Raw genomic sequence first — 24,054 nt, 5'->3', positions numbered from 1 at the left:
AGGGACGTGTGTAGAAATCTTACACTTATCCTTATCCTTAGCCCTTTACTTGATCATCATCAGCATTCCTCCTCTTCTATCATCTTCCTTTGGTTGTTCTTTCTCAACATCTTAATTCAAAAACAAAAAACAATAAAAAATAAATATAAAAAGTTCCATTTGATATTTATATGATATTCAGTTGGTATTAATACTATTTCAGTTAGAGTATCAAAATTTTCAGTTGGTCTGAATATTCTTTCAGTTTGACTTGTTTATTGTTCAGGTAGTCTTTATAGTCTTCAGTTAGACTTGTTTATTTTTTCAGCTAGTCTTATAATACTTCAGTTAGACTTATTTACTCTTCCGTTAGACTTATTTACTCTTCAGTTACACTGATTAGTTAGACTTATTAAGTGTTCAGTTAGAGTAATTTATTTTCAGTTAGACTTATTTACACTTCAGTTAGACTTATTTACACTTCAGTTAGACTTATTTTCTCTTCAGTTAGACTTATTTACTCTTCAGTTAGACTAATTTAGTTTTCAGTTAGACTTATTTAGTTTTCAGTTAGACTTATTAACTCTTCAGTTAGACGTATTTGCTCTTCAGTTAGACTTATTTGCTCTTCAGTTAGACTGATTCAGTTAGACTAATTTAGTTTTCAGTTAGACTTATTTTCTATTCAGTTAGACTTATTTAGTTTTCAGTTAGACTTATTTTCTTTTCAGTTGGTCCTTAATTTATTTCATTTAGTATAATTATTCTTTTATTTGATACTATTACAATCATTTTCAGCTACACTTTATAATACTTATCAGTTATTGTTCAGGTATCTTTATAGTGCTTACTTCCTATTTATTTTTCAGTTCGTTTTCATATTGTTACAAACTAAAACAGTATTTCAGTTGCTATTTATAAGATATTATTTCCTTTAGAGCATCACATTTTTCAGTTGGTCTTTGAATTCTTTCAATTAGGTATAAATGAAAGAAACTTACTTCCTCCTTTCTCTCCTCTGCATGAACCCCAGCATCCAACTCTTATTTCCTCCTTCCTCTTTATCTCCTTGAAGACCACAATCATCATCAGCATTGCCAGTCTTCTTATTATCATCTTCCTTGGTTCTTTCTCATTATCTTCATTCAAAAACAAAAAACAAAAAAAAAATAAATAAATACACAATAACTGAAAAACACAAAATCAGAAATGAATAAATTCATTGACAAACTAAAACTATTTTTCCACCAGATTAAATAAAAACAAATACCAAAAGTTTCATTTGGTATTTATATGATATTCAGCTAGTATTAATATTATTTCAGTTAGAATATCAGACTTTTCAGTTGGTCTTTTTATTCTTTCAGTTAGCTATTTAACTTTTTCATTTAAGCAAACTGAAAACAATACAATAAGAAGAACTTACTTCCACCTTCCTCTCCATCTCCATGAAGACCAGCATCCTTATCTCCTCTTTGTCTTATCTCCTTGAAGACCAGGATCACCATTATCTCCTCCTTTGTCTTCATCTCCATGAAGACCAGCATCCTTATCTCCTCCTTTGTCTTCATCTCCTTGAAGACCAGGATCACCATTATCATCAGCATCATCATCCTTTGTCTCATTATAATTCTGGTGATCCTTATCATCACCATCATCATCATCTCATCATCATCATCATCATCTTTATGCTGATCATCATCAGCATTCTCTTCTTCTCATCCTCCTCTCCTTCTTTTTCATCATCTTCATTCAAAACATAAAAAAACAACTAAATACACATAAACTGAAACAATGTTTCCAACAGATGAAAAAAAAAAAAATAAACTGAAAAAATCCAGCAATCAAATGAAAACTTAAGTGAATTGAAAAAATTCATTTAGTATTCATCTCATTTTCAGCTGGTGTTCATATTATTTCAGTTAGACTGTCAAAGTTTTCAGTTGGTCTTTTTATTCTTTCAGTTAGAGTCTCAAAGTTAGCTATTTCACTTCTTCAGTTAAACATTTCTTTCAGTTAGAGTCTAAAATTTTTATTCCAACCAGATTACAAAACTACAACATGAAAATAATATAATGAAAGGAACTTACTTCCTTCTTTCAAATCAACTCCATGAACACCAGAATCCAAATCAGGAACATTTTCAATTCTTCCAAACTCCAATTCAACAGGCCGCTTCACCAATAGTGAAATTGTAGGATCAACTTTGTTTTCACTGTCTTTCGCTTCCAAATGACGCTTGCATATGTCGTCAATTTGACTCAGAAAATCTGGGTTAAATACTTCACTATCATCCAGAGAAATACTGTCTTGAGACAGCTTCTCGCCTTCCTCCCGAATATTCTGGGCAATCTCCAAATTCACTTGACAGAATGCAAGCGCATTCCTCTTCAACTTGTGCATGTTCTTCACATATTCCTTCAATTAAAAGAGCAAAATAAATAAACAAACAAATCAATATGATGATGACACAGAAACAACATAAACAAAAATATAAGGACCATCTGAAAGAATCAAACTATCAAATGAAAACTTAAATGAAATATAAATAAACTTATTTAGTTTTCAGTTACACTAATTAGTTTCCAGATAGACTTATTTAGTTTTCAGTTAGACTTATTTATTTTCAGTTAGACTTATGTACTCTTCAGTTAGACTTATGTACTCTTCAGTTAGACTTTTTTAGTTTTCAGTTAGACTTATGTACTCTTCAGTTAGACTTCTTTAATTTTCAGTTAGACTTATTTAGTTTTCAGCTAGACTTATTTACTTCTAAGTTAGACTTATTTAGTTTTCAGTTAGACTAATATAATTTTCAGTTAGACTTATTACTCTTCAGTTACATAGTTTCAGTTAGACTTCTTTATTTCTAAGTTACACTTCTTTACTTTTCAGTTAGACTTATTTGCTCTTCAGCTAGAACTGACATTATTTCAGTTAGAGGTTAACAGTCTTCACTTAGAGTTCAAGAGTAAAAAAAATAAAAACATAAGATAAATGAAACTCACAGGAACATCAAGAGCATCTATTTCCTCATCAGTCATCAAACTATGAGGAAGATCCATGATAAGCTGCCTAGTTGAAGGTGATGGACCCTCAACCACCTTAATTATAGGAGAACCAGATTTCCTACTAGCAACACTAACACTGGGAGTTTTAAACTCAACCTTCTGTTTTTCACGCTTCACCGGCAGAATAAAATCCATGTTGATCTCAAACTGCTTCACAACATCACTCAAATCCTTCTCTTCCTGCCAATAACTGATAAATGGCTTACTGACATTTGAATAATCCAGATTACGACACTTGAAGTTGTGAATAACAGCAAGAGTCAAAGCGCTAACGCATCCCCGAAGCTTGAATGATACTTTCTTCTGTCCAAGCTCATTCTTCTTCATCATAATAGACTGATGACAGTCCAAAACAGCAGCACAAAGACTTCTCAATATATATCCACACCAGTCATAACTTGAAATTGTAGATGCATCTTCTAAACTCTTGGCACATTTCAGCACAGGCCCTAAATCAGCTATAGGACATAGAAGCTTGGACAACGAAAAGATAACAAATAACTTCTTGAAATCATCCCCGAATTGATATTTCTTAAACAAATCATCCCAATTTTTTCTACCAATATATACCTTCTTGGGATCAGAAATACCAAGAAACCTATGCCAATCCTTCCTGGCACTTCCAGCCTCTATCTGACTACCTTTCCTCCTAAAGGCGTCATCATCTATAACCTCTACTGTCTATCTGACACAGGTAACCCAAAACATCACTAATGGTAAACTTATTAAAAATCAGTTTACCATTCTTTGTTGAAAACATCATTCCAGATGCATTGTAATTCAACAACACCTCCAAATTCAGATTAGGACAAAACTTCTTTATCCTAATATCTAAGAGACTCCCAAACCCAATATCCCTAATGTCTCTTTTTTGCTCATCACTCAAATTACTAACCACTTCATTTAAATGGGAATAGTCTGACAATACTTGTAGTCTAATTGACTTTATTTCTTGCTCAGTGAAATTCCTAACAAAAGTGAACAAAAATAACTTTAAAACATAAAAAAAAAACACAATCATATAATATAAAAGGAGAATAATGAAAAAAACATACGATTATCAAATGTGTCTTTCTGTTGATCGGGATTAGATCTTGAAAATGAAAACTTGATTGGTGATAAATCAGATTTGCCTTTCTTCTTAGACAATGATTTATCACATCTGAAAGAAAGAAAGTTTAATCAAACAATAAAACTAACTGAAAAAAAAACAGCATCAACTGAAAAAATACAAAGATCAACTAAAAGAATACAAAGTTCAACTGAAAGAATACCAACATCAACAAAAGCAGACCACCATCAACTGAAACAATAGCCTTGATTATTTTTAAGGTAGTCTATATAGTGCTTCAGTTAGACTTCTTTGTGTTTCAGGTAGTCTATATAGTGCTTCAGTTAGACTTGTTTGCATTTCAGCTTATATAAATTGTGCTTCAGTTAGACTAGTTTATTTTTCAGTTAGTCTTTACAGTCCTTCAAAGTAACTTCTTTATTTTTCAGCTAGTATTTGTTGTGCTTCAAGTAGCCTTGTTTATTTTTCAGCTAGTCTACATAGTGCTTCAGTTAGACTGTTGTTTTTTTTCAGATAGTCTATATAGTGCTTCAGTTAGACTTGTTTATTTTTCAGCTAGTCTATATAGTGCTTCAGTTAGACTTGTTTGTTTTTCAGATAGTCTATATAGTGCTTCAGTTAGACTTGTTTGTTTCTCAGCTAGTCTCTACAGTCATTCAAAGTAACTTCTTTATTGTGCTTCACTTAAACTTGTTTGTTTATCAGCTAGTCCTTATTATTTCATTTAGTATAATTATTCTTTCATTTCATTCTATTACAATTACACTTAAAATTTTCATTGAAAATTTACATTGCTTCGGTTAGACTTGTTTCTTTTATCAGCTAGTCTATATAGTGCTTCAGTTAAACATGTTTGTTTTTCAGCTAGTCAATATAGTGCTTCAGATAGACTTGTTCGTTTTTCAGCTAGTATATAAAGTGCTTCAGATAGACTTGTTCGTTTTTCAGCTAGTATATAAAGTGCTTCAGATAGAATTGTTCGTTTTTCAGCTCGTCTATATAGTGCTTCAGATAGACTTGTTTGTTTTTCAGATAGACTTCTCCGTTTGTCAGCTAGTCTATATAGTGCTTCAGATAGACTTATTTAGTTTTTAGTTAGACTTATTTAGTTGTCAGCTAGACTTCTTTATTTTTCAGTTGGTCTTCTTACTACTTCATTTAGTATAATGACTCTTTATTTCATTGTTTTCCAATTAGACTAAAAATATTCAGTTAAAATTTACATTGTTTCAGTTACACTACTTCATTTTTCAGTTACACTACTTCATTTTTCAGTTACATCTTTATTTTTTTAAAAAAAGTAAAGAAAAACAAATAAAAAACAACAAAAGAAAGGTAGAAATGTCTAAATGAAACAAAACAAAATCAACTGAAAGAATATAAGAAGCAACTAAAACAATACTAGAATCAACTGAAACAATACAAGAATCAACTGAAGGAATATAAATATCAACTGAAAACAACATCAACTAAAAGAATACAAGTAGCAACTGAAAGAATACTATAATCAACTGAAAGAATATAAATATCAACTGAAAAACAACAACTGAAAACATGTGTATAAAACAACAAAAACTGAAACACAAACCCTAAAAACATGAAATAAATACTCTGATAAACTGAAAACATTCAAAAATAGAAAAAAAAATATCTAAACTACTCTAAGAACTTGAAATCTACCTTGGATCATAATCACCATCTTTCTCTTTCTTCTTCCCAGCAGTAGACAGTGCCAAAATTTTTCCTGAAGATGCGAGACTCTTCACCTTCTTCGACTTCGGGCTACATTACAATTACAACAACAAAAACGCTCAAATTTTGAAAACAAAAAAAAAAAATTGAAGCAAAAATCAAACGAAATTATACCTAGAATCATCATCTCTAATCCTCTTCACCATATTTGCGATGCAAACGTAATGAATTACGAACAAAAAAACACGCTAAGTTTCAACAGCAGAGAAGCAGAGAAGCAGAAAAATTCTAGAAATAATCAGTAAATATATATCGGTTTCTTTGAAATGAAGAAGAATCAGTTTTAAAACTAGCGAGAATCAAGTAGAAATCCAAAAAACAGTTTCAAAATTGAAAAAAGATAATGACCTAATAACCGTTATATGTTTTTTCTAAAAATAAACATAACTGCTGATCAACAAAACAAATATGAAAAAAAAAGAAAGCCCGCGCGTTTTTGATGGCTAAGCCCGTCCGACGGAAGTTATTGGGTCAGACGGTCTGACCCAATACTTTCACCTTTTTTTTAGGGGTATATAATTAGTTACTTTAAATAACTTTAATTATATGAAATAAATTAATAATTTGAAACTAAAAATATCAAACCCTAATTAATTAACAAGAAGAATGGTCATTAATATCACGTTAATCATTTATACAATAACACAGGGACCGAGGTTATTCATTCAAGTTATTTTTTCTACCATGCAGAGTATCTCAATAACTTTTATTATATATTATTGTTTTCAATTTTAATGTATTTTTTTAAAAAAACACATGATATAAGATATATAATCGTACATCGCATAATTATTTAAACTTGTGTAACCCAGACATAGAAGAAAAGTGCTTTTCCAGAAAAGTATTTCTCATACTTTCTTTTGTTTGGTTTGGGTTAGATTTGAGAGGTAAAAATATGGGCCGAATTTTGTTTTTCAAGGGAGAAAAATAGCTTTCCCTTATGAGGCCAAAAAGCAGCCCTTTTCGTTATTATGAAAGAACACATCCTTCTCCCTCGACAAAATTAAAACGTTATTTCTCTCTTCAACCATCGCATGAAGAACTCACTCATTCCCCATTCAATTGTTTTAGTTAGCTACATCATCTCTTTACTCTCACCAGTTTTCCATACTTTCTTTGCAACCAAATAAAAAAGAATTAATCTAAAACTATTTTTTTCTCTGAAAAATGAATTTCCTATTAAAATCACTTTTCATGGAAATTAAATGTTTTTACTTCCAACTTCCAAGCGAACATCAACTAGTTTGCATGTTTGTATAGTAATGACAACTGGTGAGGAGAGCATGACAGGCGTAATAGTAGTCAAAATTGAGGGCATGATTGGTGACGTAATAATAATAACTAAATAAGTTGGTAAAAGATAAAAAAAAAAAAAAAAACAAACGTCAACTTGGTGGGTTTTCTGTATTCATACTGGAGGAGAAGAAGTGATGAACACACGTTCATAAGATCATGACAAATTAACAACTACTACTTGATGCAAGAAGCAGAAAACCCAAGTACCCTTTTGTTGACACTTTCAAACTCCTTTCTCTCAAAACTCTAGTAGTTGAATTACCTACATCCATCAAATATTTAAATAATTGCTTTATCTTATAGTTTTGTGCTTTGATTTTTCAATTAGTGGACCAAATAATAATTTCATACATGTACTTCGTCTTATAGCAAACTTCTCTCTGTATTTTATTGTATGTTTTAAATTCATTGATTTACTATTATTTAATACTCATAAATTATTAAATTATACGGTCTAATTTCAACATAAAATTAGAAAAATTTAATAGTGAATTTTTCTAACAAGCCCATTTTATTTCACTCTAACTTAGCACTATTCTAGACTTCTCTTCTCCTTTCTTTGTTTTCTTGATTCTCGAACTACCATTAACAATTTTGAAAAATAACTCGGTAGTCTTACGAAACGGATTAAACTTAGCTTGTCATTATGTGGATTAAACTAGTGACTGGGCCTGTTCTCTTCGGCATAAAACAGCTGAACTGAACTGAACTGAACTGAACTGAATTGAACTGAACTGAACTAAACTGAATTGAACTGAATTGAACTGAACTGAATTGAATTGAACTGAACTGAAATGAATAGTGATATGTGAGAGTAAAAGTATTGTCAAGAGCTGAACTGAACTGAACTGATTTGAACTGAACTGAATTGAACTGAACTGAATTGAAAATAAGGTGGGGGAGAACAGGCCCTAAATGAATTAAGTTTGCCACTGAACGGGTTAAAGAATATCATTACTAAGGGCCTGTTCTCCCCAGCTTATTTTCAGTTCAGTTCAGTTCAGTCCAGTTCAGTTCAGTTCAATTCAGTTCAGTTCAGACCAGTTCAGTTCAGTTCAGTTCAGTTCAGATCAGTTCAGTTCAGACCAGTTCAGTTCAGTTCAGTTCAGCTCTTGACAATACTTTTACTCTCACATATCACTATTCATTTCAGTTCAGTTCATTTCAGTTCAGTTCAGTTCAGTTCAGATCAGTTCAGTTCAATTCAGTTCAGTTCAGATCAGTTCAGTTCAATTCAGATCAGTTCAGTTCAGTTCAGATCAGTTCAGTTCAGTTCAGCTGTTTTATGCCGAAGAGAACAGGCCCTAAATCGATTAAACTGGTCATGAGATAGATGAGACCGTTCCCTAAATAGATTAAACTAGTCACAATTTTTAAAAAAGATGACATGTTCTCTTCTTAATATTGAACTTGGATCGTGCCTAATTTTAAATTAGAAGTAGACCATCTTTTATAAGACCAAGTGATTAATACTAGTTAATCAAGGTGGATATTCTTATTGCTTTGAAAAAAAAAGTTGAAGATTTTTATCCCATGTGAGAAAAAATGATAAAAAGTACATATTAATAAAATAAATGTTATGATGAATCTAACAAGGTCCCATATGACTATATTTTCACCCGCGTATAAATCACAAATGATAGTCAAAGTAATATTTGTGAATAGTGCAAGATTTTTTTTTTTTTTTGACAATGAGTACATCAAATATAGGAAAGTGTGCAATTAGCCCTTTCTAGTCTGGGTGGCTAGATTATGGGCTAGCTTGACCTCTTTCCAACTAACCTTCATACGAGCAAAGTAATGAAAACTGCCTCCTAAAGTCCTAATCTCTTTAACAATAGTGTAAGAATTCAAAGTGTTTAAGTGTATACCTTTTTTCCCATTTTCAAGTATTGGCACGTACAAGACGGAATAAGAAATTGTCAGGATCCTTCATATCTTAAAAAAATATATGAAAAAAGTGAAATTGGCCTAATTTATATCCGATTTAACCATCTAAAATAAGCATATTTTAATGGTATCTTTTACAATTTTGGGAAATTGACGAGTATTGTGGGTAATTTATAAAGATATAAATAGTGTTTCTGGAACTTATCAACACAATGTTTACTAGTAATAATGTCACTTGATCATCAAACTCTAGAGGATCCCAACACATATAAATTTATTGTTTGCTTGTGGCGAATGAGTCGATTTTCAATTATTACTTAAAAACATTTTTTTCCACGTTAAACGTTGCTTTCTACTACTAGAAATAATATATCCATACAAATTTTTAAGTACATGGGCACCAGATCAATGATGTGCTTCATTTATTATTAAATTGCCCTACAATCAACGTATCTAGAAATAATAAAAGGAAGGTGTGTTCGACCTCAACAATTTGACTAAATTTCATGCATTATTTTATTTCCAACTCGGGTTTGGTAGGGAGAATATGTCATCTAAGAAGTGGTCATTTAAGAAATAGGAACCCCATTCATGGCTTTTTAGGGAGAAGATATCTTGTATTGTTGAAGGTTCTTAGTTTTTAGTTCTTAAAAACAAATTATATGAATTCAAAGCATTAAAGTTGATTATTGCAAGAAACTTTCTAATAAATTTTAGAGATGAGAGTTTTTGGTTATGGGATTATGGGTCTAAGGATAGGGTTATTTGTTGCATTCATTTGCATTAAAATTGGGGATATAGCAGCACAAACAAACAGTCAAGATTGTAAGTCTCTTTGGTTTTGTCCATTTTTCATTATGTTGTAGTTCATGTGCTATTAAACATGTTTAGCTTTTTTTCAACTTTCATGTGAGTAGAACTTCTTCCACTTAAGTTAGTTCTATAATCTTTTGCATGTTATTATTTCTGCAATATGGTTTATGATCACCTCTTGTCATCATATTACTGCCCAAAAATTCGAAAATCAACCATGTCTCCTGCCTCCTGGCACTTTTCGAGCATCTTAATATGCTCACAGCTCATGCTGGATGGTATTTATCTATGTTATCGAACTCTTCATTTCAATTTTCACCTCTTGTATCCGTGTCGGATCATCGACATTCATATATCAGTAGGACATTTGGGCACTTCATTGTGGGTTAAAATCATGAAAAAAAGTCACGAGTCACACACTTATCCTTGTCGGACTCTTGGACAAGTATGCGTGTCAGACATGAGTATCCGAATACCCGAGTCTTAAGTAACATAAAATTTCTGGATTGGATGTACTTTTCCCTGCCCCATAATATACATGTTTGTTTGGTTGACATGCGAATTGAAATCCTATGGGAAGTTGTATTTCATGGGAAATTCATGAGAATTTTGATTGACCAAGGGGAAAGTGGAATAATGGGTATTTGATTTCCCTTGTTTTCTGGGAAGTTCTAGATTTTATGAATCTCCATTTCCCCATCCTTGTTGGTCAACCGTACCAGCATCAAGAGAAAGGGGAACAGCCATCAGAACAACAAAATTCTAGATATCTAGTATGGATCTTATCTTGTGTAAAGTTTGACGAAGTCTAAACATACATCTTGTAACTAGTGGTTGTTTTGACGGGTAGATAAGCCGAACAATTTTAGTCTAACACCCAGGTACAAGGCTGCATTCTTGATTAAAAGTTGTATGCTATGGTTCTCCAATGTGAAACATGCTCCATGAGTGAGGACAAAACGTGCTGGGAGGACTTGTGTTGTTTGTAGAGACTATGCCTTAGTCCTGCATGCTGTGCCACTTAATATCTTGTACACAAGGAGCTGGCCTCGGTTGCATTTAGTTTTCTGATTCTCTGTTAATCATATCTGCCTACTTCAGTTGACCTACTGTTTAAGATAAGGGAAGACAAATGGCAGCATGAATTATTATGCATTCCACAAAACAAGCAAACATAAAGCTTCTCTCTCAATGGATTCGAAAATCTTGGAGCTGGCATTCCATTCCTTATTTGCAGCTAGTTTAGTTGCTGTTTAAACATTATTTAGTTGAAAGGAATGAGATTTAGGAGATTCAGGATCATGTGCGTTATGGTGATAATAGATTTGTTCTCTTATCATTTCTTTTCCATTTGATGTTGGTTATAGACTTAAGTAACATTTGTATGCATACATAGATTAGTAATTTTGCAATCATCTTCCTTTTTAGTATCTAAAACCTTCACATGATTGTATGTGTAGCTTCTGCTTTGCTGGCCCTCACAAGTGGCTGGAGGAATTTACCACCGAACTGGACGGGTAGAGATCCTTGTGGCAATAGATGGGAAGGAATTACATGCAATGATTCTCGTATTACTGCCATGTAAGTTATGGCCTGTACTTTTCTAACAGCGTTGGTTCCAGACCACCTTTTCAAGTGTGGATAACCTGGCAGTTGTTATGTTTCAGAACATTGGCAAATATGGGTTTGACGGGCCAGCTAACTGGAGATCTTGCATCTTTATCGGAACTCCAGATTCTGTAGGTTTTCGTATTCTACTGACCTCATGTTCTCAAATATGCTTCCGTTACAGAGAAATCCCATATAGCTACATAGTATCGGTGGTGTGGGTTATTAGAAATATGCATATAGAACAACATAGCTGTCATTCTGTTGATTAAATATTTGAACTATATCAGGATACTTTTATATGTTCTGGTGTTATTTTCGCTCACCCTGTCCAATTTATGCAGCGATTTGTCATATAATAGAGGGCTTACTGGTCCCCTTCCGCAAAGTATTGGACGATTGTCAAGGCTTACAAGCTTGTAAGGAAACTTGATTATTCTGTCAAAATCTCAACACTAACATTTTATATACTGCTCTTTCTTAACTATTAACCTATTTTCCCCCTTGTTTTTGAACTTTCAAGAATCCTTATTGGTTGTGGATTTTCTGGAAGAATTCCGGATTCTATTGGATCACTAGAGCTGGTTGACAACCTGTAAGAATGTAACTTTTTTTAATTCTTATTCAGTTTTGTTTCGTTCTCTCTGAATATAATGCATTTTGTTTCACTGATATCTGTCGATTTCAGATGTTTAGAGATGAATAGTTTTGTTTTGCAAATGATACCTGATTGATGAATATTTACGCCTTGCAGATCTCTGAATGAAAACAATTTTACAGGACCAGTGCCGGCTACAATCGGTAACATGCTAAATCTTTATTGGCTGGATCTTGCTGATAATCAGCTCAGTGGCAGCATTCCTGTTTCTAGTGGAGACACACCCGGACTTGATCTGCTAGTTGATACAAAGCACTTGTATGTATTGTTCGTCTATCTCGAGGCAGTGGTTATTCTGTTTATCTTCCAGTATTCATTGTTAGAGCTATAGTGTTTTCATAGCTAAAGTCAAGAGCACAATGACTAGAGAAAAAACACGGAATTTGGTATGTTGTGGCGATTTGGGACCACTGGCTTGAACATAATAGTCAGCACAACAGGGGTGGTCAATTGTATTCGCCGTTCCGTTGCCTATAAGTTAACACACCACTCTCACACTAAGCCACTTTAGGGTGAGAGGTTAGAGCCACATGATGTTATGCCCAAAAGAAGAAAAGGAAGATAGAAGAAGATAGATGAAAACTATATATTTCTCGTGGAGAATCTCTCAACTTATAGAATTAGAAGAAGTTTGTAATACCTCAAAATTCAAACCAATGCCATTGAAAAAGAAATTAAGACAAGATAGGATTATAACCTCCAATTATCCAAAAAGAAATAATGATAATGAAAGTATTGTAATTTGCTATCCATCAATAGGAAATGCAAGTATAATATCCCTTAAATGACCATTAAACTAGCTGTTACAAGGGAATCACACGGAAGAAGGAAAGATGATAAATATACATAAACTCCAGTCGCCATGTGGAGCCATTTTCCCCTGTCCACAGGGTGAGAAAGTTTCAACAGTTTCAACTCAACCCAAATACTTTTCTGTAAGGTGGATTCGAACGCGCGGGGGTGGGGTGGGGGGATTGGGGGGAGGGGGGGGAATAGCAAACACTTTCTTTAAACTTTAATAAAACATTCTTATGTTATTGATTTTTAATTTTTGAGTTGTCTTTTACTTTTCAGTCATTTCGGAAAGAATCAACTCACTGGAACGATCCCGCCAAGTCTCTTTAACTCAAATATGACTCTGATTCATGTGTAAGTGCTGTTACAAGTGCCTCCATTTATGCCTTGAGTGAATGCATTCACATGTCTGCTGGACTTTCATAATTTCTACTTTGCTTTTATATCAAAACATTCAGATGATTAGTGAGGAGTTGATGCTGATTTAACCTTGTCAAACATAAACTAAAATTTTCATGGGTGATATATTTAATGGAATCAGGCTCTGAAGTGTTATATATTAAAACAAGCAGTAGTGACAGAATCTGGTTGCTGTTGCTTATCAGTAGTAACAAGTGCATCTTGCTATCAAATGTTACATGAATTGTCTCAGCTAAAACCTTAATAAATCAACTGAAATGTTTAACCCTCTCGTCTCAAATTATTAAAATTTCATGGAAACTTATTATATGTAGCCTTAAGAGCTACAAATAAGAAGCTAGAAATAGCTAAAAGTAGAAAATACTCTTCATTCTATAACACCAAATGACTCATGATTTTTTCATAGGTTCCCAGCCTATTACCAGTTCGGATATATGTAATGCTAAGATACAGCTGTAAGGGACAACAGTTATAAAATAACAAAACCCTTTTCTAATTTGAGTATTTTCTGCAGCTTAAGAGTCCAGAGGCTCTTGACTATCAATTAGTAGTATCTAACAGATCATATCCTGAGTGTTTGAGGATATGATTTGGGTTATAAAACATAATGTTTTCAGTCACCACTATGTTTCAGTATACATAATAATTAAATTGTGAAACTATATGACCAAAATCTTAGAAGCAAATTTACTCTCTCAGTGTGCCAGTCTGTATAATATGATACTGGCAGGGCTGACACTATGAAAAGGAGTAAAGTTGAGCATGGAATAATCTCCCTGCTTAAGCTTGAAATGCCCCTCCTAGAATTTTGACAACTGATGTTCTAAAATATCTTCTCCTTGATTCTCGGTAGCATAGTCTGCTGGGAATCATGCTGGTATTAATGGTATGTTAGTCTACTTCCCAGATACATATGTGGTGAGTCTTAATAGACTCAGTTGGATGCTCTTCGCATGGAATAGCTCTAGTAGTTTTCATGGATATGCAATTCCTAGAGATGATTCCGGTGCAAAGTTGCTTAAATTTCTTGAATTTAATGCCTGTTCCATACCCATTTACTGTGTGCATTATGTTGGTTAATCCCTGCTCCTTTTCAGTTTTTGTCCTAACTTTTTGTCGGTCATTTCTTTTTTATTTTCTAAAACATGGTTTTTCTGTATCTAAAGCTAAATATCTGAAATTTACAGGCTTTTTGACAACAATCGTCTCACTGGAAGCATTCCTTCATCTTTAGGTCTTGTCCGGACATTGGAGGCAATGTAAGTATCCGACAAGGCAGATTTTTATTTTTGTTCTGATACTTCATGTTGCTGATACCTCTTCTGTATCAGTCGTTTTGATAGTAATTCATTGAGCGGAGAAATTCCATCCAATATCAACAACCTGACTCTTGTGAACGAGCTGTAAGCATATAATGAGAACTTGCTTGGTCTTTTACTTTAGTTACCATCACTTTATTCTCTTATAGAGAGCTCTTTAAGAAGCCTTCTGGTTTTGTTATTTCAGGTTTCTGTCGAACAATGAACTGAGTGGTCCTGTTCCTGATCTGAGTGGCATGAACAGCCTTAATTTTTTGTAAGTGCACATAGAATCATATATCTGGTCATTTGTATGGATTGAGAATAAAAAAGTTGTTTAAATTTTACATGTACATGCTTGAAGATGTTTACATTGGTTTCTCATTTCTTGCCTCGTTTTAGGGTTGTTTTGTCACTTGGTTTGCTTTTCTTTTCTTTTTTTCCCCTCACTGAACGATTATCATTTAGAAGTTAGAACCCTGCATTTCCATAGCCTTGATGTATGCTGACTTCATGAATAAGGTCTAGGAGTAATGCAGTCTTTTCATGTCTTGTTTACACTTGGAGTTGGTTCATATGTATTAGTCTAGAGTCTGGCTTTTTATCCTAAATTTCTGTTGCATGGCTCTATGATTATGTTTTTATGTTACTTCATTTTACCATAAGAACCCATGGCAGATCGTTGATACTCTGACAATAGTATGGATACGTCATATCTTTATTTTACCCCAAAATTATATAAACTTTATCATAAATAGAAGAATCGAACACTTGAAATCTTGGACTCATAACTATGTCTGAAATAAGTACAGCGACATAAGTTTTTCCTGTATTGCATTTTTACCGTATATATACATATGATCAATTATCACCTAGATGATTTTTCTTTCCTTGGTCAAAAAAAAAAAATTATCACCTAGATGCGGAGATACTTCTAGCCACCTATGATTGATCTTTTGTTGATCAAAATTTGATTTGCAGGGACTTGAGTAATAATAACTTTGAAGCTACAGAATTTCCACAATGGCTTTCTACCTTACAGTCCCTGACCACACTGTATGTCAATCGTCTCCCTCTATTCTTGTCAACTTGACATGTCAGGCTTACTCTATTAATATAGGGTTATATAGGAAAGCATTAAGATTTAGTCTTTTTTTTTTGGCGTGAGGAGTGTTACACAAATCTGTTTGTGAAGAGTGAAGACAATCTGCTAACATTTTCTTTCCAGAATGATGGCACGCACAGGACTTGAAGGACAGATTCCAGAAGAATTTTTCAGCATTCCTCAGTTACAGAATGTGTGAGTGTCAAATTTATACTTATGAAACGATTAGGATCAGGTGCTATTAAAGCCGAGGATCATATATTTGCAACTGTTCACGTAGTTTGACAATGATGGAGATAATTGATTATTGTTTTCAGATATTTGAGGGACAACCAGCTTAATGGCACTTTTAGCATTGCCAGCAATTACAGCAGACAATTGCAGGTCATCGATCTGCAAAATAATTCCATTAGGGCGGCGACATTGGCACCTGAATACAGTTTCCAATTGATGTAGGTTTTCTAAGTCACTCGTCCTTCTTCATGTAGATACTTTCAGATTGGGATTTATATCATCCTGATTATGTTACTCGGAGTCGAGTACTCTTGTCTTACACAAGTACGTCACAAAGTGTCTGCCTTGGCGATTGATAATAATATTCCATGATTTTATCCGAAAATGGAGTCTTCAAGTGTCCGTCCAAAAGTAACATTTATTTCTGATTATGTGCATCACATGACTCTTCCAGATCTTAATATACTAAGCAATATGTATACTTTTTGCAGGCTAGCTGATAACGAGTTTTGTCAGAGTCCTGACCTCAATTCACCTTACTGTAACGTTCAGGAGAATCTTGGTTCCTCCTTTTCAACTACAGCAAATTGTAGCCGTCTCCCCCAATGTACTTCGGAGCAAATTTCCAGCCCTAACTGCATATGTGCATATCCATTCACTGGAACTTATATATTCAGAGCTCCCTCGGCCCTGGGAAACTCTGATTACTTCACAACACTTCAGGACCATCTATTAAATACATTAAGGAGTTATGCACTGCCTGTAGATTCCGTCTCTTTAAGTAATATATCTGTAGACGTATTTAACAACCGCCAGATGCAACTGGCAGTTTTTCCAGCTGGGCAAGATCATTTTAATAGAACGGGTATCATCGGGCTTTCGTTTGTGTTAAGCAATCAGACTTACAAGCCACCTGATGCGTATGGTCCCTATGTTTTCAGCGCTAACTTCTATCCATATTTTGATGGTTAGAGTCTATATTAAATCTTTTGGTTCTATCTTGGTATTTGAGATTGTTGTTCCCCTTCTAACAGACCCCTAACCTGCCTATCCCTGTACCTACAGGATTTATAAGAAGCAGCAATCAATCCCATACAGGCATAATTGTTGGAGCAGTTGTAGGAGGTTCCATTCTATTATTGCTATTGGTAGGTGCAGGAGGATATGCGTATTATCAAAAGAAGAGAGCCAAGAAGGCGAAGCAGCAAGCCAATCCATTTGGTAATTAGCAGCTTTATTTTAGTACACAATTTTTAAATGAAAACATTTGAAGCTTGCTGATAGATGTTTCCACATTACAGTATCTTGGGACTCTCATGGAACTGGGGGTGACGTTCCTCGGTTGAAAGGAGCTAGGTTTTTCACATTGGAAGAGCTGCAAAAAAGTACCAACAATTTCTCTGAAGCCAACACCGTTGGTTCTGGAGGTTATGGGAAGGTTGGCATCTATATTAGCATTAATTAAAGAAAAGTGAAATATAATTAAGTTCTCGCTACCCCATGTCTTAAGTTATTGTCTAGATGATAACAAGATGATGTGATCCTTCTTGATCTTGACCCAGCCTCTAATTTTTGAACTAGTTGAAGGTTAACATGGAAACTGAATCCATGTTTAGGTTATCATCATTTCTTTTCATCATTACAAAGTACTTAATATGGTACTAAACTTTCAAGGGGAAATTCCATGTTTATCTCTCTCGAATAAGTGACATCTTGTGGTTAATTAATATTCCATATGATTATTATTGCAGGTTTATAGAGGAGTTCTTTCTGATGGCCAGATTGTTGCGATTAAAAGATCCCAGTTAGGATCTATGCAGGGTAGTCGAGAGTTCAAAAATGAGGTAGAGCTATTATCAAGGGTTCACCATAAGAATCTTGTTAAACTCGTAGGATTCTGTTTTGACAAAGGAGAACAGACGCTGGTTTATGAGTTCATTGCAAACGGTACTCTAATGGACAGTCTTTCAGGTACCTTTCTTACTGCTTTAGCTTCATGCAAGGTAACATGCTATTGTTTGATCTCACTTGATGTATGTGTGATCTTTATTTATTTTCGACTCTGTATTTTTTCCGGTAAAGCTGTTAGAATCAGTTATTTTGGTCCATCATTTCTATGTTGTGATTTCCGGTTTCTTGCAAAACTTTGTTGGTCATCAAAGAGATGTTTTTATATAAGAAATAAAACTCAGCATGCAACATTGCAACTTCAACTGTTATTTCTTTTCCAGACTATTTCATACAAAGTCATAAACAAAGAAAACGGTAACTAATTCGTGTATAGTTTTACATTGAGCATCCTGTGTGAATATTCCATGGTAATGCATCTCTACAACCAAGGTGGTAATAAGTTGTAACAATACAACTTTTAAGAAGAATATGGGAAAATCCAATGTCAAAGCTGATGCACATACTAATATTATTTAAATCCAAAATGACATAAAATAAACTACTTTAGATGTCAATATTTTTAACCCTCTAATCTTATTCTAATGATTAGATACAAACATACAGTATTGGAAAATTCTTTCAGTTACATTTTTAAAGAATACATCCTTTCTCCTAAATTGTTTACATTCTATGATTTGGCAGCATCTCCAAAAGTTATAATTGACCTTCATTTTACATTTCTATAGATTTGAAATGCATTAAGTAAAATATTAGAAAAAGTACTAAAATAACTAAAAGTATAACATTTTCAAAGTATTTCTCTAAAACAAATATAATGAAAATACTATTTTACTTGCACTCGGCTAGGAGTGTCGAGTATGGGTATAGATCCGACTTCCGAGTGTCTGGTACTGGTACGGCATTTCCAAAAAATCAAGATCTGTCCGAATTTTGGACACGGGTACAGGTAATGGCGAATTTAATTTTTTATAATAAATTTTTTAATAATTAATCCAGTAATTTAGATTTTATAATTTTCTATTTGTAATATACTAATAAAATTAAGGTATTTGTTTAAAAAGAACAACAACTAAGAAAATTTTATTAACATTGTAAGTTAAAGTTCTGTGATCGAAATAAGAAATTTTTTAACTTGTTAATCTACGTCAGAAAAAATCGGGACAAAGTGAGCTTTGAAATACTTCTATAATACAATGACTTGCTAATAAGTTCTCTTAGATGCCCACTTCTGCGACTTTTAGGCCGTTACTGCTGTTGGGACTGCTGCAAAAGTGCAGCCATGTTATTTTCTTAAATGGTGGCGATGCATCACCCTGGACATTCTTAAAGAAATTCAATGAAAAATTACATACATAATCATTACTTTTGTTTGGAAATTAAAAGGACTAACAAAAAAAAGCTATTAACCTTTTCAAGTTCTCCCTTTTTACTGAGGGGTGATACTAATTAGAAGTAAAGTTAGATGGCTAACCTTTTCTTTATTTAGTAAATTAGAATGTACAATCATCCACTGCATCAATTATTTCGCTTGTACTCGCGCATACGACTGTTCAATAAAATCCTAGCTCAATCTGATCAGGTTCATCACTTGATGCCCACTAGTCCACTACGTTCTATGTGTTCTCTCATGTTTTCTGATTGATATGTGCAGGAATGTCTGGGATTCAATTAGACTGGGTAAGAAGATTGATGATAACCCTTGGCTCAGCTCGGGGTTTGCAATATCTGCACGAGCTTGCTGATCCACCGATCATACACAGGGATATCAAGTCAACTAACATCCTCCTTGATGAACGTCTAATTGCAAAAGTTGCTGACTTTGGCCTCTCCAAGCTGTTTGGTGACACTGATCAAAAGGGTTATGTTACTACCCAAGTCAAAGGAACCATGGTCAGTTTGACTCTTCAGCACTCCTTTCTTTTTTCCTTATAAATTTCCTTGAACACTTTGGAAAACCAGGTATCATTGGTGTCTGACATGTTCAAACTAATGCTCTCTGTAGCCATAGCCCATAGTATCTCATCTATCGTTAGTCATCTAGTGGGTCTTACCACCTAGATTGGGCTAGAGTCCCTGAATCCAATGCTACTCTGACGAGTCAAATTTGATCTCGTGTCTAAGTATCCAACATGCCTTTTTCTATTAAAGGCTTCAATGTTCTCGGTCCACAATTAAACACATCATGTGGATGCCCATTTCAGAGCATCAAGCATCTGATAGGTTAACATAGCAAATGCCTTTAATTGCCTGGTCTTTCTAGAATAGCTTTGGCTCGAACATTCCTTGCTGCTTGTGCTAATTGAATATGTACTTCTATGTTGAACATTAGCCATACTTCATGCTGTACAGATGTGTCATACATACTTTGCTATAATCAAATTTTATTAAAAGAGGGTCTTCCAAAGTGTTTCTACAATATATGAACAATGAGTGTCGTGTATGGCTCTTACTAGTATCCCTTGATAGTTGCAGCATCATGTAATCCTCTCAAATCAACATACACACCAATTTTGATAAAGTCAAAACTATGCATATTTGTAATTTAATAGAGAGAGCAAAATTGTATTACTGATATTTGTTCTCTTTGGTGGTGCAGGGATATCTAGATCCTGAATATTTCATGACTAATCAGTTGACGGAGAAAAGTGACGTTTTTAGCTTTGGGGTGGTTATGTTAGAAATGGTAACAGCAAGAAAACCAATACAAGACGGAAAATACATAGTGAAAGAAATCAAAGAAGCAATGGACAGGACAAAAGATCTATATAGCCTTCATAGAGTAATCGACCCAATACTTCTGAGAAACACAACTATGCTAGTTGGTTTAGAGAAGTTTGTGGATTTGGCATTGAAATGTGTGCAAGACGACGGAGCTAATAGGCCTACTATGGGTGAGGTTGTAAAAGATATAGAGCACATTGCGAAGCTTGCAGGTATGAATCCTAATGCTGATTCTACAACGACATCACAAAGTTATGAAGGTGCTAGTGGAGGAAACTTTGGTCACCCTTACTCTGATAATTCACTTTTCCAGTATAGTGGAAGCATTCCACTTACAAGGGCTGAATGAGCCTAAGTTACAGGAATCTGGAAATGATTTTGACAGGGGGTAGATTTCCTATTTCCAAGGAAGAAAAGCAAAGGTGTATACATTGTAAATTTTTTACTTCAATACCCATTTTTTAGAGCATAATTTTATTTTTTTCATCTTAAAAAGAAATATATTTATTTTTTGTGAACTCAATTGATTGTATGAGCTATTGGGTTTTGGACAAAGTGGATAATTTAGTGAAATATTGAATGAATTCTTGATAGAAGGTGAAATTTTGGCCTTTGTAGTCCACAATCCACAACGTCCATTCCAGCTGTGGGGAAATAGTCCGTTGTTGGAATATTCAAGCCCTCATCTCATAGCACCAATATTCCCATATCATGGCATTTCTGTAACTTTTATGGCAAAAAAATGATAGGAAAAAATGTTTTTAATAAGTTAACATTTGGTTGATCTTTTCAAAATAAGTCAATTTTTTTATTATCTTAGAATAAGTTAACTTTGTATGTACTTATGTTGTAAACGAGTTAATGACGTTGAAATTATGGTACGTGTCACATTTTAATAGGATGACATTATGATCTAACTAATTTATTGCAAAAGTAGATACAAGGTTAACTTATTCATAGTTAATTGAAAGGTTACCTTATTTTAAGAAGAACGTGCAAAGGTTAACTTATTAAAAATAGTTTACAAAAACAAATAAAAAAAATCAATCAAGTAAGAAAACATACCACAAGTTGATCATGAGCCAGTTGGGCAGCACGAGTTACCAAGGACCCTGTCGACCTGTCTAAGGGCAGCTGCATGCCCTTCAGAATACGGTAGGCAAGAATACCAGCGTTCTCGGGTATGTCGGCATACAACGACTCATCCTCCCTGACGTCCAAGTCAGGCTGGTAAATTTTGCCGGGAGTGACAGGCCGACGAGCGAAAGTGGCCGTCATAGAATCAAGTAAGAAAACGTACCACAAGTTGATCATGAGCCAGCTGGGCAACACGAGTTACCAAGGACCCTGTCGCCTGTCTAAGGGCAGCTGCATGCCCTTTAGAATACGGTAGGCAAGAATACCACCGTTCTCGAGTATGTCGGCATACAACGACTCATCCTCCACCAAGCTAGGCTGGTAAAGTTTGCCGGGAGTGACAGGCCGACAAGCGAAAGTGGCCGTCATAGAATCACTAAGTGGCACCTCTTTCTTCTCACTCCACTCCTGATACCGAGAATAGATATCGGGAGACAGGTTGGACAGAAAACTTGGCATGGTAATCAGCTCCCTTATCTTCTCCCTGATGGAGGAATAAGAGCCCGACAACCAAGAAGTTCCGCTAGCATGTCCAGGATCAGCGGTTGCGACAGTGTGCTCCCGGATCTCCGGAGGAGCATCGACATTCAGGTCCTCCACCTGAACAATACAATCTCATTAACGGCATAAGTCCCCAGATCATCCACGGCCTGCCTCTTGTTGGCGGCAGTACATATGTCGGGACTTGCTAACGAGGTCGTCCCCTGTTAACGCCACCCCTGGTAACGTTCCGAGTGGTAGATGACCTCAGAGGGATGGCAGGAGATGGCGGAATGCTAGTGCTGACATCAGCAGTAACGCCAGGGGCAGAGATGCGAGGCGCAATCGTCCCGCCACGACCTCGGCGGATATTCTAGGGGTCATTACGGTTTCCCCCTCGACGGTCGTTAGTAATGTCGTGCATTGTCTCGTAACCGGTGGAGGGAGCAGGCGGCAAGTTAGTTAGCGGCCGAAGGTCCTCGTCAACGCAAAGCACGTCGAGATCAAGGTTGTCAAAACCTACAATCAAGCAAGACACAGTCAAAAAGCAACAAAAAAAAAGTGTGTTTATCATGTCGGACCCATCCGGCAGCAACACTTACCATTCTCATGAGTAGGCGACAACAGAACGGTTGATAAGGGTTTGTTCCCCATAATGTGCTTGGAGTGATGAATCAAATATTTGGGCTCCTTGACCCTAGCCGTCTTTCCATCATCATAAGTGACAGCATAATCTTCCGTGTCAAAATAGTCAAAAGCCGCTAACTCCTCCTAAGTTAACGGCACTAAAGGTAGATGCTCCATATGAGAACGAGGCTCAGTGAAATGGCGGGGCACAGGGTAGTTCTCGGGCAACCGTAACCAGAAGAAGGCATCTTGCTAACCCTTTAAAACTGTCATCTTAGGCTGAAAGTCAACTTCTGATCAGTCGTAGTTAACGACCACCAACCCGCTTGCTTAGAAGATCCGTTCTTTTTCAACCAGTGGATATGACGGAATAAATTTATCGTTTGTGGGAAGTCCAAAAATCATATAACCCAAATGTACGCGATCAAGTTCCGAACCGCTGATAAGTCATATTTATATATAGTTTTTAGGTGCATTTAGGTTGCATTTTAGAGCATTTAGTTTCATATTAGGTTCATTATTGCATTATATTCTTAAGTTATGATTTTCTACTCCTATTCGGTATGTTTTCTTGTTTTTGATGAATTTCAGGCATTGATAACGTATTTGGAGTATGATTAGCTAAACATGAGGTTTAGGAGCACTTGGAAAGGAGTTACAATGCATAAGGGTCATATGGATATGTCATAGTACGAGTTTGAGCAAAAACGAAGCGGAAAATCATTAGAAGAAATGTGAAAAAGAGTCTCATATACTCTTCTGATCATAACTTTTGATTTACTTCTTATAATCGAGTAATTCCAGCATATTTGGAAACACTTGAAGTGCTTTCCAACGATAGGTGGCACGCCTCGAGGAGACTTTTAGTCAAGGAGTTATGCCTTTCGGAAGATTGCACTGTTTCTGCTGGAATCTGCCACGCGTACGCGCGGATCACTAATCCGCCTATTAATGATTTAATTAAGACTTTCCTTATCTTGTAAATTACTTTTTTAGTCATATTAGGTGAATATTATTTAGATAGGCTTTCATTCTTTCTCTCTCCTCTCTCCTCTCTCCTCCCTTCACGTTATTTTTTTGGTTTACATTTTTGTTTTCACTCATCTCTTTTTCTCTCTAGTTTTTAGTTATAAACCCTAGTTTTTATTCTTCTTCATAAATTCATGAGTTTCATTAATTTCTTTCCT

The 24,054-nt window shown here is 34.8% G+C and overlaps 1 protein-coding gene and 1 long non-coding RNA gene across 2 annotated transcripts; one reads left to right on the top strand and one right to left on the bottom strand.

Annotated features, from left to right (window-relative positions):
- The first annotated feature begins 9,521 nt into the window (after nt 1-9,521).
- LOC104896980 (leucine-rich repeat receptor protein kinase HPCA1) lies at nt 9,522-21,219 on the top strand. Its single transcript, XM_010683773.4, has 19 exons — nt 9,522-9,885; nt 11,334-11,454; nt 11,541-11,612; nt 11,826-11,900; nt 12,005-12,076; nt 12,236-12,397; nt 13,214-13,288; nt 14,542-14,613; nt 14,686-14,757; nt 14,861-14,929; nt 15,634-15,708; nt 15,881-15,952; nt 16,075-16,209; nt 16,483-16,958; nt 17,057-17,212; nt 17,293-17,429; nt 17,743-17,962; nt 19,554-19,792; nt 20,499-21,219. The coding sequence occupies exons 1-19, from the start codon at nt 9,780-9,782 to the stop codon at nt 20,970-20,972; spliced, it is 2,880 nt and encodes a 959-aa protein (XP_010682075.2). The 5' UTR covers nt 9,522-9,779; the 3' UTR covers nt 20,973-21,219.
- On the bottom strand, nt 10,620-12,331 carry LOC125498314 (uncharacterized). The gene is made up of 2 exons (XR_007275219.1): nt 12,208-12,331; nt 10,620-10,982 (listed from the first exon to the last, which is right to left on the bottom strand). It is a non-coding gene; the product is annotated as an uncharacterized LOC125498314 (long non-coding RNA).
- Nucleotides 21,220-24,054: the final 2,835 nt, after the last annotated feature.

The sequence above is a fragment of the Beta vulgaris genome, chromosome 6, assembly GCF_026745355.1.
Source record: "Beta vulgaris subsp. vulgaris cultivar EL10 chromosome 6, EL10.2, whole genome shotgun sequence".
Classification (NCBI taxonomy): domain Eukaryota; kingdom Viridiplantae; phylum Streptophyta; class Magnoliopsida; order Caryophyllales; family Amaranthaceae; genus Beta; species Beta vulgaris.
This window is presented reverse-complemented; position numbering and strand designations above follow the sequence as displayed.

Bases quoted from the DNA above. Each gene is read 5' to 3' on its own strand.
- LOC104896980 (XM_010683773.4), top strand. From the start codon at position 9,780: ATGAGAGTTTTTGGTTATGGGATTATGGGTCTAAGGATAGGGTTATTT. The intron at 14,930-15,633 runs GTAAGTGCACAT...TTTGATTTGCAG, and splicing joins ATGAACAGCCTTAATTTTTT to GGACTTGAGTAATAATAACT. The intron at 16,959-17,056 runs GTTAGAGTCTAT...CTGTACCTACAG, and splicing joins CTTCTATCCATATTTTGATG to GATTTATAAGAAGCAGCAAT.